At 30.8% G+C, this 13354-nt stretch overlaps 1 protein-coding gene and 1 long non-coding RNA gene across 4 annotated transcripts in view; both read left to right on the forward strand.

The window, feature by feature from the left end:
• LOC148271778 (uncharacterized) overlaps positions 1 to 13354 on the forward strand; it is a 74340-nt gene that overhangs the window by 28781 nt on the left and 32205 nt on the right. The gene's annotated exons all lie outside the window — the stretch shown is intronic.
• The window catches only part of LOC148271779 (uncharacterized), a 62979-nt gene that overhangs the window by 21522 nt on the left and 28103 nt on the right, over positions 1 to 13354 (forward strand). The window contains exons 9-19 of one of the 3 annotated variants that reach the window (XM_088240945.1): positions 1354 to 1422; positions 2036 to 2104; positions 4964 to 5032; positions 5645 to 5713; positions 9654 to 9719; positions 9945 to 10207; positions 10378 to 10488; positions 11538 to 11675; positions 12820 to 12921; positions 13003 to 13065; positions 13213 to 13275. In XM_088240945.1, the coding sequence (XP_088097071.1) occupies positions 1354 to 1422; positions 2036 to 2104; positions 4964 to 5032; positions 5645 to 5713; positions 9654 to 9719; positions 9945 to 10207; positions 10378 to 10488; positions 11538 to 11675; positions 12820 to 12921; positions 13003 to 13065; positions 13213 to 13275 (1082 nt within the window). Of the gene's footprint in view, positions 1 to 1353; positions 1423 to 2035; positions 2105 to 4963; positions 5033 to 5644; positions 5714 to 9653; positions 9720 to 9944; positions 10292 to 10377; positions 10489 to 11537; positions 11676 to 12819; positions 12922 to 13002; positions 13066 to 13212; positions 13276 to 13354 lie in introns of all 3 variants that reach the window. The other 2 variants (XM_088240946.1, XM_088240947.1) reach the window with 2 other exon arrangements.

Genomic DNA, 13354 nt, shown 5'->3' on the forward strand with positions numbered 1-13354 from the left:
CACATATCAATTGCACTTCTTGTGAAATTTTGTCGAACATTGTTGAATATGGCCAATATTAATTTCCTAAGTATGTTTCATTAACTGATAATTTTATTCCATCAAAAAGCAAGGTATATTATGTTATCTTTTTCAATTATTTAAAATATTTCTTAAATACATTTTTTTAATCACCATAATATTTTTCTTGATTTATATTTTAATCTTGATTTATATTTCAATTATTATTTTTGAGTATATATAAAAATTGAATTTTTTGGTTTACAATAATTAGAAAAATATTTTTTGTTTTATGTGGAATTAAAGTTTATTATTTTTAATTATTTCATGAGATTCGACTTAAACGCTTATTAAATACACGCCTAATCATAATTTGCTGATACCTGAGTGTTTTTTTTTGCAAGTAATTTACTATCGGAGGATGGATAATATAATTAAAAAAGAAGTGAAAAGTTATATTTATAATTCTTTTTTGTGTAGCACTGACTTAAAACACCGTTTTTTTTATAATTTATATGTTATACTAAAAATATTTACCGATTAAAAATAAAATAAACAAATTATTGTAAAACGTCACTCCCCATTTTATACTCAAGAATCGTTTTTTTTTTTTACGTAAAGCGAAACGTTAATGTAAATATATGTATTAAATTAATATAAAATTGTGTTTAGTAGTAATGTTGTATACGTTGTATACTTATATTTTTTATCTAAATAAAGTAAAAAATAAAATGAAATTTTCAAAACAAACGCATAAAATCATGATGTATCAAAGCGACCCACTCCGAAGGGTTGACTTTGATCACAAAGTTTTTATTATTTTCTCGCTCACTTAACATAATATTTTCTCATTTAAAAAATAAGAATTTTAATTTTTCTTTTACGAAGGTTTGAAGTTCGAAACTGAACAAAGTCACCCCATTCCACTTACTCTACTCGAATCATAAATTTTTACGTAAAAACTATCTTCGCATACGATGACGTCAAACTTGGTGACATCATGAATTGTCTGTTTTTATTTATATTCAAATGACTAGACTTTAATCCTTTATATCTCCTTTATTTCTTAACGGATTTTAATAAGAGTAGTACCGATTGTCTTGTGATTTTTCAAATTAATTTATTAGCTAATAAAAAAAAACCGTGATAATAGCCCATTCATTTTTACAAGATCCTTAAAATTAATTAACAAAAAGGTGTCACGTGATCGAATATCGGCCAGTTTTTCAATCCAAATTATTGATCTTGCCCTCCTTTTTAATTAAATACAATGTAAAAGAAGCAAGATATGCCCTTCTCTAATTGCATGGAATTAAACACGTAAAAATATATAATAAATGCATTTTATTACAGTTTTTTTTAGTCCCGAAGAATCGAAGTTTTCCGGCAGAGCGGAAGAGCATGGCGAAACTAGAAGACCAGGTAAAATTTATTTATTAACATACTCATATCAGTGTATATGTTTGAAGAGATTGACACATTTAGGAAAAAACACTAATCAAAAATCACCCGAACGCTGAAAATCAATGTTTGCTCGTTCACATTTTGTATGCGATTCTATATTCATTAGGATGATGATTATTTATTTTAGGGATGATTTTTTATTAGTATGATATTTTATTGGGATGATTTTTTATTATGATATAAGTTTCAAGATGTACCAGTCTCTTCATCTTTTTGATTTTTGATTGGGATAAGAATTTATCCCTATCAAAAATTTGACATTTTTCAACACGCAACTTTGCGTTTTTTTATTATCCCATTTGTAAATAGAAAAAAATGACAAAATTAGGTCGACTTCAAAAGTGAATTCATTTTTACAAGATCCTTAAAATTAATTGACAAAAAGTTGTCACGTGATCGAATATCGGCCAGTTTTTCAATCCAAATTATTGATCTTGCTCTCCTTTTTAATTAAATACAATGTAAAAGAAGCTTTCCAAATAAATACAATGTAAAAGAAGCAAGATATGCCCTTCTCTAATTGCATGGAATTAAACACGTAAAAATATATAATAAATGCATTTTATTACAGGTTTTTTTAGTCCCGAAGAATCGGAGCTTTCCGGCAGAGCGGAAGAGCATGGCAAAACTACAAGACGATGTAAAATTTATTTATTAACATACTCATATCAGTGTATATGTTTGAAGAGATAGACACATTTAGGAAAAAACACTAATCAAAAATCACCCGAACGCTGAAAATCAATGTTTGCTCGTTCACATTTTGTATGCGATTCTATATTCATTAGGATGATGATTATTTATTTTAGGGATGATTTTTTATTAGTATGATATTTTATTGGGATGATTTTTTATTATGATAAAAGTTTCAAAATGTACCCGTCTCTTCATCTTTTTGATTTTTGATTGGGATAAGAATTTATCCCTATCAAAAATTTGTCATTTTTCAACACCCAACTTTGCGTTTTTTTATTATCTCATTTGTAAATAGAAAAAAAGACAAAATTAGGTCGACTTCAAAAGTGAATAGGGTATTATCACCCGGGAGGAATATCGGATTTAACACATTGTACATATAAAGGATTTCTCAAAGACTCCTTTAGTGTTTATAAAAGCTCTAATAATCAATAATTTCATTCATAAATTTCGTTTACTATTTTCAACATCTCTGAAAAGCGTTTCTATTCGGTTGGTAATAAATTCGATCATCCAAACCCACCCAACAGTACACCACGAATCGTGCATTTGTTTTAAATGTTGGTAATCCGAATAGAAATTGAAAGGACGCGTATTGCTCTCTATGATTTTTCCCCCTTCTCTAGCCAACCTTGAAATAAATGGCGACCGTAAAACGGGGCGACATTTAAATCATAAGGCGACTTTGATCAGCGGATATATTGTTTATATTTATCTCTATAACTACTGATCATTAATAAATTTCGGTCAATTTTAACTGTTTTTTTAATGGTAATACGGAATACGATTTCAAGAAGTTTGAAGTGGAATCGTCAAGTATTTTTCAATTTTTTTAAATTTAGTTATAGACTTTTTTTAATGATACAAGTAATTTCGTAATTTGCATTGTCTTGACATTACTGATACTTATATCACTGAGTGTCCATTATTATGATTGTTTTAATATTTTAATTTTTATTTAACGAATAATAAGAAGTTTTCTAAAATGAGCTGAAATTGATCATTTTATATACATCTTTTTTTTGAGAGCGACATGATTCAAACTTATTAATAAAAGTTTTTAAACAGGGCCTACAAAAAAATATTTTGCTCAAATACTAAGAAAAGCTGTTACGAATATTCGGGCTGCTTCCAACCATTACAAAATATTATTTGAAACACTATACAATGAATAATATAAAGTTAAACATCCTTCAAATCATTTAAGCCAGTTTTCTAGAACAGAAGGAAACTTTAATTTACCAAAATGTGAGGACTGGGGATTTTCCCTTAACATACGGGATTTCAGAATATAAATAAAAAATATTATGACTCAAATGAACGAGTCTTAAAGATTTTCTTTTAAAGGTGAGCAAATAAATGTGAAGCTGCGTTCTCGAATGATAACGGTGAAGTTATTTATCTAGTAAATCAGATAATTGTCACGAAATGCTTGTAAAAAAACCTCATACACATATCAATTGCACTTCTTGTGAAATTTTGTCGAACATTGTTGAATATGGCCAATATTAATTTCCTAAGTATGTTTCATTAACTGATAATTTTATTCCATCAAAAAGCAAGGTATATTATGTTATCTTTTTCAATTATTTAAAATATTTCTTAAATACATTTTTTTAATCACCATAATATTTTTCTTGATTTATATTTTAATCTTGATTTATATTTCAATTATTATTTTTGAGTATATATAAAAATTGAATTTTTTGGTTTACAATAATTAGAAAAATATTTTTTGTTTTATGTGGAATTAAAGTTTATTATTTTTAATTATTTCATGAGATTCGACTTAAACGCTTATTAAATACACGCCTAATCATAATTTGCTGATACCTGAGTGTTTTTTTTTGCAAGTAATTTACTATCGGAGGATGGATAATATAATTAAAAAAGAAGTGAAAAGTTATATTTATAATTCTTTTTTGTGTAGCACTGACTTAAAACACCGTTTTTTTTATAATTTATATGTTATACTAAAAATATTTACCGATTAAAAATAAAATAAACAAATTATTGTAAAACGTCACTCCCCATTTTATACTCAAGAATCGTTTTTTTTTTTTACGTAAAGCGAAACGTTAATGTAAATATATGTATTAAATTAATATAAAATTGTGTTTAGTAGTAATGTTGTATACGTTGTATACTTATATTTTTTATCTAAATAAAGTAAAAAATAAAATGAAATTTTCAAAACAAACGCATAAAATCATGATGTATCAAAGCGACCCACTCCGAAGGGTTGACTTTGATCACAAAGTTTTTATTATTTTCTCGCTCACTTAACATAATATTTTCTCATTTAAAAAATAAGAATTTTAATTTTTCTTTTACGAAGGTTTGAAGTTCGAAACTGAACAAAGTCACCCCATTCCACTTACTCTACTCGAATCATAAATTTTTACGTAAAAACTATCTTCGCATACGATGACGTCAAACTTGGTGACATCATGAATTGTCTGTTTTTATTTATATTCAAATGACTAGACTTTAATCCTTTATATCTCCTTTATTTCTTAACGGATTTTAATAAGAGTAGTACCGATTGTCTTGTGATTTTTCAAATTAATTTATTAGCTAATAAAAAAAAACCGTGATAATAGCCCATTCATTTTTACAAGATCCTTAAAATTAATTAACAAAAAGGTGTCACGTGATCGAATATCGGCCAGTTTTTCAATCCAAATTATTGATCTTGCCCTCCTTTTTAATTAAATACAATGTAAAAGAAGCAAGATATGCCCTTCTCTAATTGCATGGAATTAAACACGTAAAAATATATAATAAATGCATTTTATTACAGTTTTTTTTAGTCCCGAAGAATCGAAGTTTTCCGGCAGAGCGGAAGAGCATGGCGAAACTAGAAGACCAGGTAAAATTTATTTATTAACATACTCATATCAGTGTATATGTTTGAAGAGATTGACACATTTAGGAAAAAACACTAATCAAAAATCACCCGAACGCTGAAAATCAATGTTTGCTCGTTCACATTTTGTATGCGATTCTATATTCATTAGGATGATGATTATTTATTTTAGGGATGATTTTTTATTAGTATGATATTTTATTGGGATGATTTTTTATTATGATAAAAGTTTCAAAATGTACCCGTCTCTTCATCTTTTTGATTTTTGATTGGGATAAGAATTTATCCCTATCAAAAATTTGTCATTTTTCAACACCCAACTTTGCGTTTTTTTATTATCCCATTTGTAAATAGAAAAAAAGACAAAATTAGGTCGACTTCAAAAGTGAATTCATTTTTACAAGATCCTTAAAATTAATTAACAAAAAGGTGTCACGTGATCGAATATCGGCCAGTTTTTCAATTCAAATTATTGACCTTGCTCTCCTTTTTAATTAAATACAATGTAAAAGAAGCTTTCCAAATAAATACAATGTAAAAGAAGCAAGATATGCCCTTCTCTAATTGCATGGAATTAAACACGTAAAAATATATAATAAATGCATTTTATCACAGGTTTTTTTAGTCCCGAAGAATCGGAGCTTTCCGGCAGAGCGGAAGAGCATGGCAAAACTAGAAGACCAGGTAAAATTAATTTATTAACATACTCATATCAGTGTATATGTTTGAAGAGATTGACACATTTAGGAAAAAACACTCTGTAACAGACCTGGCAGGTCACTCTCTCAAACCTTAACACCTTTGACGTTCCTACTGCTGCAACCAAACATACTGCAATTCACCATATTCAATTTTTATTAATTATAACGTAAATATCCAAGTTATTTACAAACAAAGCCAAGCACAGCTACAAAAGCATAGGATCGAACCGTTATGTCGTCAAATAAAACAAAATGGCCACCAATTGGTTGCTAACCAACATCACTTGCATTCTATGAAACATAGTGATAGGGCTTCTCTCTAGGTTACGCATTATTACTCTGAGGTTTAAACTATCTTCTTTTCACACTATGTTTATAACTTCAAATAATATTTCTATTGACAATTTTTTTAACTTTCTGCATCGTAATTTATGATCTAAAGATTTTATTCTTTCTAAACATGCTTTAATCGCATGTCTCAATTTAGTAAAATGTCAAAATTAGACACTTAAACAAAATTATCAATTACACTGAACCTACTTTGAATTTAGTTTGAGACAATAATTTACACATTTTTTTGTTTACTTCGATTTTATTCTTCGTTCACGCGGCGGCGCGCGGCTCGTTTTTAGACAGATCGAATGAGTTTAAAAAAAAAATCCAACATAAAACCAGGGTTATGAAAAATGTAAAAATTGTTACTTGAGGGGAATATTTGAATGATAATGTATGGAAAAAAAATGGGACCTAAATATTTCGGCGTAAAATGCGGGAAAACGATAAAACGAGGTTTTACTGTATATATATATATATATTATATTAAAATAACAGTATAAATATTCTTAAGTGGAAATGTTTTTTTTTAATACTCCTAATATTTCCTTTAATTGGGGTATGTTAATGTGTTGAAGGGTAATGTTAGCAGCAACGAACTTTTTGTAATATAATTAAAATGTCTTTATTTTTCATTTCTGACTCACAAAACTCTTTCACCTTTAGAATCATTTCATGGGCCTAACTTTTCAACACTTTCAGTATATTTAAAACTAAATTTTAAAGCACTATCTTAACAATTCACTCACTCATAAAACAACGTTTGTAAACAAAGACAGCTAACAAACCGTATCTGTCACTTTTAGTTCTTTGATTTTCCACCGCATCTTCTCTTTCATGGCGTCAACTCTTAACACGTAATGGAGAGTTAAAACAGTAATAATTTAGTATCTCAAAAACGGTAAACATTTTACTGAACATGATTAACTTCAAGTTTAAGGGTTTTCTATGATGGCAATTTTTTTTACTTTGAGTGTCTGGCTAACCTGTATATTGAATAATAATTAAAAGGGTATTTATTGTGTATGCAGAGAATTGGTATAATTCCATATTAAAATTTAGTAAGGTACCCAAAATAAAACATTTTTATTGGATTTAATTCTACTTTTATTTTTAAATTTCGTAATAAGAAGAAATGCGTCCCATATGTATACAGGCTATTGGTAGCTCGACGTATTCCCGGCAGGACAAGGTAGGGGTACACAAATGCAAGAAATTTAAGTACCCCAATGTATGGCTGAATGTTAATAGTTTTTGAGATATTTGGAATTTAGCGATTTCATGAAAAATAAATACCAAGACAAAATTTAAAAAAAAGGCTTATTGAATGTCATTGAAATATTTTTTTATTTATAGGTGACCTAGTAACAAAGATTAATAAGCAATAAAATATGTAAAAAGATTAATAATTTAAATACTACGACTAATAACGTTTTTTATTTTATTAATATTTATTATGTTACTTCCCAAAACAAATCATACAGTTTTAAAAATCACTACTACATTAAACATACAAATTACTTATAAAACATCCTCGTTTCATAAGTTTTCCAAAAAGGTATAAAAACCTATATTTTTATTTGAGCAACACATTCAAAACTTATTTTAACAATTACAGAAAGTGCACTTACCCATTGTGAGCTATCCCGGTCGAACGTTTTTTTACCTGCTTTAGTCCTTTATCGGCGACTGCAAGTGCCCTGATTGGTCGGCATTGTTAAATACAGGTCTGTCAAGGACGATGTGGGTACGGTTTAGTTAAGTTACTTAGTGGCTTAGTTAGATTCCACTCTGCGCTGCGCTAGCAAGTATTTAGTGCATTCATTATTTTCTATGGCTGCGTACTCCAATAGTGAACACGCTGATATAATGTACTGTTACGGACTTAGTGATGGCAAAGCCGCTGAAGCTCGAAGAGAATACGAACGACGTTTCCCCAACTGGAGAATTCCACTTGTAAACGTGTTTTCAACAACTTATCGCCGGATACGTGAAACTGGTGCTGCTGAAACCTCGGAGATACAGCGCTCATGAAGAAGAAGAGATTCTTCAAAGATTCATTGACGATCCCGACACATCGACGAATATTGTGGCTCGAGATCTAGGTGTTTCACAATAGAAAGTTTGGTGTGTTGTGCATCTATCAGGCCGACATCCATACTATTACCAGCCTGTTCATTCGCTGGAGGAAGGAGATCCTGCAAGGCGGCTTGAATTTTGTCGCTTCAAGCTTAACGCCGACGCGGAAGAAGAGGATTTAAAAAAAAAACATTTTGTGGACTGATGAGTCAAAGTTTGACCGAGATGGCATCACGAATTACCACAATTTACATTATTGAGCACCTAAAATGGAAGGAAATCCGAAAAAACTGAAGCCAACTGCTTCACAACGCAGATTTTCTGCCAATGTATGGATAGGTGTTATTAATGACAAATTGGTTGGCCCACATTTTTTACCCCAAATTTTAAACGGACAAAATTATGAACAGTTTTTATGAAACGATATTCCGCAATTGCTGGCTGACGTACCTGAAGAAACCAAAAATAACATTACTTTCCAACACGACGGATGCCCGGCTCATTACTGCGTAAGTGTCAGGCAGTGGCCTGACGAAAATTACCCCAACAAGTGGATAGGAAGAGGAGGGCCAATCGCTTGGCCTGCACAAAGCCCCGATCTAACTCCGTTAGATTTTTATGTCTGGAGTCATATGAAGGACTTGGTTTACGCGACCCCAATAAATTCAATTGAAGAACAAAAAGAAAAAATCAGGAGTGCGGCTGAGCGAATGAAGACCACATTCTCATCACGTGTCGCAAAACTGAAGTAAGGAAACGGATCCGTATTTGTATTCGGAACCGTGGAGCTCACATTGAGCAAGATCTTTTAAAAAAATTATAACAAATGCATTTCTTTTATTTAATAATCCAAAATTCATTTAAGCCTTCATTCGATTCTCCGTACCCAGGCTAGATTAAAATACATTTTTGAATTTGTTGTTCCAATAAACATATAGGTTTTTATTCCTTTTTGGAAAACTTATGAAACAAGGATGTTTTACAAGTAATTTGTATGTTTAATGTAGTAGTGATTTTTAAAACTGTATGATTTTTTTTTGAAAGTAACAATAAATATTAATAAAATAAAAAACATTATTAGTCGTAGTATTTAAACTATAAACCTTTTTGCATATTTTATTGCTTATTAATCTTTGTTACTAGGTCACCTATAAATAAAAAAATATTTCAATGACATTCAATATGCCAATTTTTTTTATATTTTGTCACGAACATCCAAAAATTGGTATTTTTCATGAAATTGCTAAATTCCAAATATCTCAAAAACTATTAACATTCGGCCATACATTGGGCTACTTAAATTTCTTGCATTTGTGTACCCCTACCTCGTCCTGCTGGGAATACGTCGAGTTACCAATAGCCCTGTATTATTAAAAAAAAATAAAAGTAGAATTAAATACAACAAATGTGTTTTATTTTGGATACCTTACCAAATTAAAAGGGTGGTTGGACATTGTGAGGAATTAAACATGCACAAATAAAACAATTATAATAAATGCATTTTAATACAGGTTCTCCAGGTCCCGAAGGATCAGGACTTTCTGGCAGAGCAGGAGACAAAGGTGAAACCAAACAAGGTAACATTTATTTAAAACCATATGAGTGGAACCCGGCAATTTCTATTGTTAGATTTGAGTACATACTTGTATATAGATTAAATGAACACAATCAAAAGTTTCATTGAGTAATGTAATTGATTGACAAAAAGTAACGATTGAGTAATGTAAAAATGGTTGTGCAAGGTTTTCTAGATTATTTTGAGGCTTTTTTTAATACAATTCACCCAACTTTATCTCTTTCAGGTGAGCAGCGAGAAGATTCCTTTGAATATGTTCAAGATGAAATTACTGTAATTTCATCTGATACAATCAAAGAAGAATTATCCTCTTCTCCGTCCCCAGTCGATGTCTCCCCGAGATTCCACACCGAGACCCAACCCAAAACCAGGGTCTCAAATAAAACACCGACTGCGACTATCTCTCAACAATGGCCAACCAGCTCTAGGAAACTTACAGCTGTGGCCTCGGGACCGATGAGTAAGAGGAAACTCCGAGCCGGAGCCAAGGTAACTGTGAGCGGGTGTAAAATAGTTGACGAGAAGTCTAAACGATTTCATGAACTATCAATAACTAGCATGAAAAATTTATCCGTAAGTTTTTGTTCTGCTTTAAATATACTAGTTTCAGTTATGTAATTTATGATGTGAAAATAAATTTATTCAAACATTTTTTTCAGCTGGATTCGTCTGATACATCTGCACCCGAGACTTCAGCCAAGATTAAATTACCGAAATTTAAGAAACGACCACGACCATTAAAACCATCTAGCTTCGGAAAACAATATTCGGTAGGTAATAATTTATTACAGTTTGTGAAAGATTGGTAAACTTATGGATGTTGTACCGTCAAGATGCTCAAAGAAAAAAAAATCCTTAGATTTATTGGCTTTCTGTTTGGAAGTTGGAGAAGTCCTAATGAAAACCCCAGAACGAAAGCGCAGGTCTCATGAGATGAGCGAAGATAATGATAATTATGAGAACATTGCATTCAATCATCATAAAATTTATACACCTGATAATCTGCCTATTCCAGATATAAGGTATGGTGGCTATGATCACTTGGCAGTGTTTGATGATAAAATTCCCCAAGAATTTTTCGTTTGGAAAACTGTAAAAACAGAACAAAAATATAATGTTAAAAGTGCAAAACATACCTTTGCCTTTAACGTAATAAGCACTGCGCTTGAAAATATTTCACCTAAAAAACAAATCATTTTGACTTTTTCTTCTGTTTTAAAATGAAATATTTTTCACTGAACAGTTTCATTTAAATTATTTTTAAGACTAAGATATGTGAGATTACTTTTATGTGTATGAACATAGTCCTGACCAGCACGATCGCGAGGGCGGGTTTTCTCGGAAACTTTATTTTCTGGATTTTAAATATATTTTTTGTTATCTCGGTAATGTCTAACTATCATATAAAAGACGAAATTTCTCAGCAAAATTCACATTTCAACTTCAGGTCTGAAAGGGATAAATGAGATTTTTTTGTTAATTAAAAATAAAAACCTTAATTGTCTCTTGTGTAAATTTGCTACATGTTGCTCGGTAAATTTTACTTTTCCATCGTCAATATTGTTTTTATTCACCCTTATAAAAAGAATATACTCAGCCACGTGGTGGCGGAACTTGGTATGTCAGTAAAAATTATGAAAACAAAAGGTATATTTAAACAGACATAAAACACTTATTTTATCTGATTTCGAACAGCTCAATATTCATTTTGTAAACTCATGTGCCATAAACGCCACTGATTTATCGTTATTAAAGATTTTGTTATTTAATGTTGATTTTTTTTTGATTTTCTAAATAGTTTGTTTAATCTTTCAATCAGGGTCAATTGTGGTCTGAAGGGCCTGTCAGCCAATTAAGTTCACACGAGCTGACCAGCCAATTGAGCTCCCATGAGCCAATTGGCAAATCATCAAGAACGATTACAAGGGATCTTAAGCGAAAATCTATTGACATAGTGGTAAGATTTGACTACACCTAGCATATATACATTTAACATATTTTGCACGGGCTTCACACACTGGGAAAACTTGCCCATTTTATAAAGGCATATTTTAATAATGATCTTCAATAAAAACCGTAGTATGTTTACAACCAATCACTAGTTTGTCTTCTCTCACTCGTGTTAATAAATCGAGAAAAGGGGCAGATAACATAGCATAATAAATATTTTACAGGGTGGCCCGAGAAGTGACGTCAGCCATTCTAACAGCCGTATAATACGAAACAATTGAATTACTGCTACTTCTTTTTAATAACCGAAACGCCGGTAATCTCTAGTACATACAAAAATATATACACACTTGCAGAATTAAAACAAATTAAAATTATTTTTATTTGTCCACCTTGTGGTGTAGCTGTTAGTGTATTTGCCTACCACCTACAAGATCTGCAGTTCAATTATTAGTATTGAAGATAATTTAAATATTATTATTGCATTAGTTTTAAGCAAGCAGCTTAAAGCTGAAATGATATGCAATCTATTTTAATGAAAGTTAGCTGTTGGCGCACTCAAACTTTTCTGAAACAAATCTAATCCATTTTTGAACCCATTGGGACTACACATTGAGATCAGCTCTTGTGGGAGCTTATTCCAACCATCAACAATGCTATTTCGCAGTAAGTGTTTCCGTGGATTTAGATTGAATCTCGTATTCTCCAACCTGAGACTGTGGCCTCGAAGACAAGCATCTTGTTTTAGCTTAAACATGGGATCCAAATTTGGGCAGCTATATCTTGTATGTCTCTATCAGGTCACCCCTTTATCGCCGTTCCTGCAGCGTTGTGAGACCGAGAGTTTCCAGTCTCTTCACGTTTCGTTTTTGTGAAAATCATGATTACCAACAAGGATAATATAAACTATTTATTGAAAAAAGTCAAAGATGTGTAAATACACATCGTAGTATTCTGTAGTCCCTGGACTGGCACTGGCACCTGAAGTAAAAGACTGATCATCTTGCCATCGTTGTAACCAATAATTGAGATATGAGAGAAAAGAAAATGATGATTTACATTTTGTATATGTTTAGTTTCTCCTCTCCACTAATCTAGTTTTAAGCAGACAAGGTGTTGTAATATTTCCTCATTTGTTCGCATTTGTTTAGGATGAAACAGATGTTGCCATTAAGATGCCTAAACCGCTGACTCCCACTGCCAAGACAATTGAGACGTATGTGCACCGGTTTTTTAAATCGAAAAATATTTCGGTTAGTATATACACAGGCAGTAATATAAACTAATATGTAATCATAAAATTAAAAGTTCTAAAATATATTTTATCATTTCAGAATAAACCAGTGGCATCCACCTCATATATGGATACACAACCACCGTTGCGATACCAATCTCAGGCAAGATTGAATTATTTATATAAAAAACAATTACATACATATTTATAGTGAACAAACGGATATAGCAACAATATTTACACAGGCAGTAATATAAACTAATATGTAATCATAAAATTAAAAGTTCTAAAATATATTTTATCATTTCAGAATAAACCAGTGGCATCCACCTCATATATGGATACACAACCACCGTTGCGATACCAATCTCAGGCAAGATTGAATTATTTATATAAAAAACAATTACATACATATTTATAGTGAACAAACGGATATAGCAACAATATTTACA

The sequence above is a fragment of the Micrasema longulum genome, unplaced genomic scaffold, assembly GCF_059751315.1.
Source record: "Micrasema longulum isolate JH-2025_06_02 unplaced genomic scaffold, ASM5975131v1 h1tg002657l, whole genome shotgun sequence".
Taxonomy (NCBI): Eukaryota; Metazoa; Arthropoda; class Insecta; order Trichoptera; family Brachycentridae; genus Micrasema; species Micrasema longulum.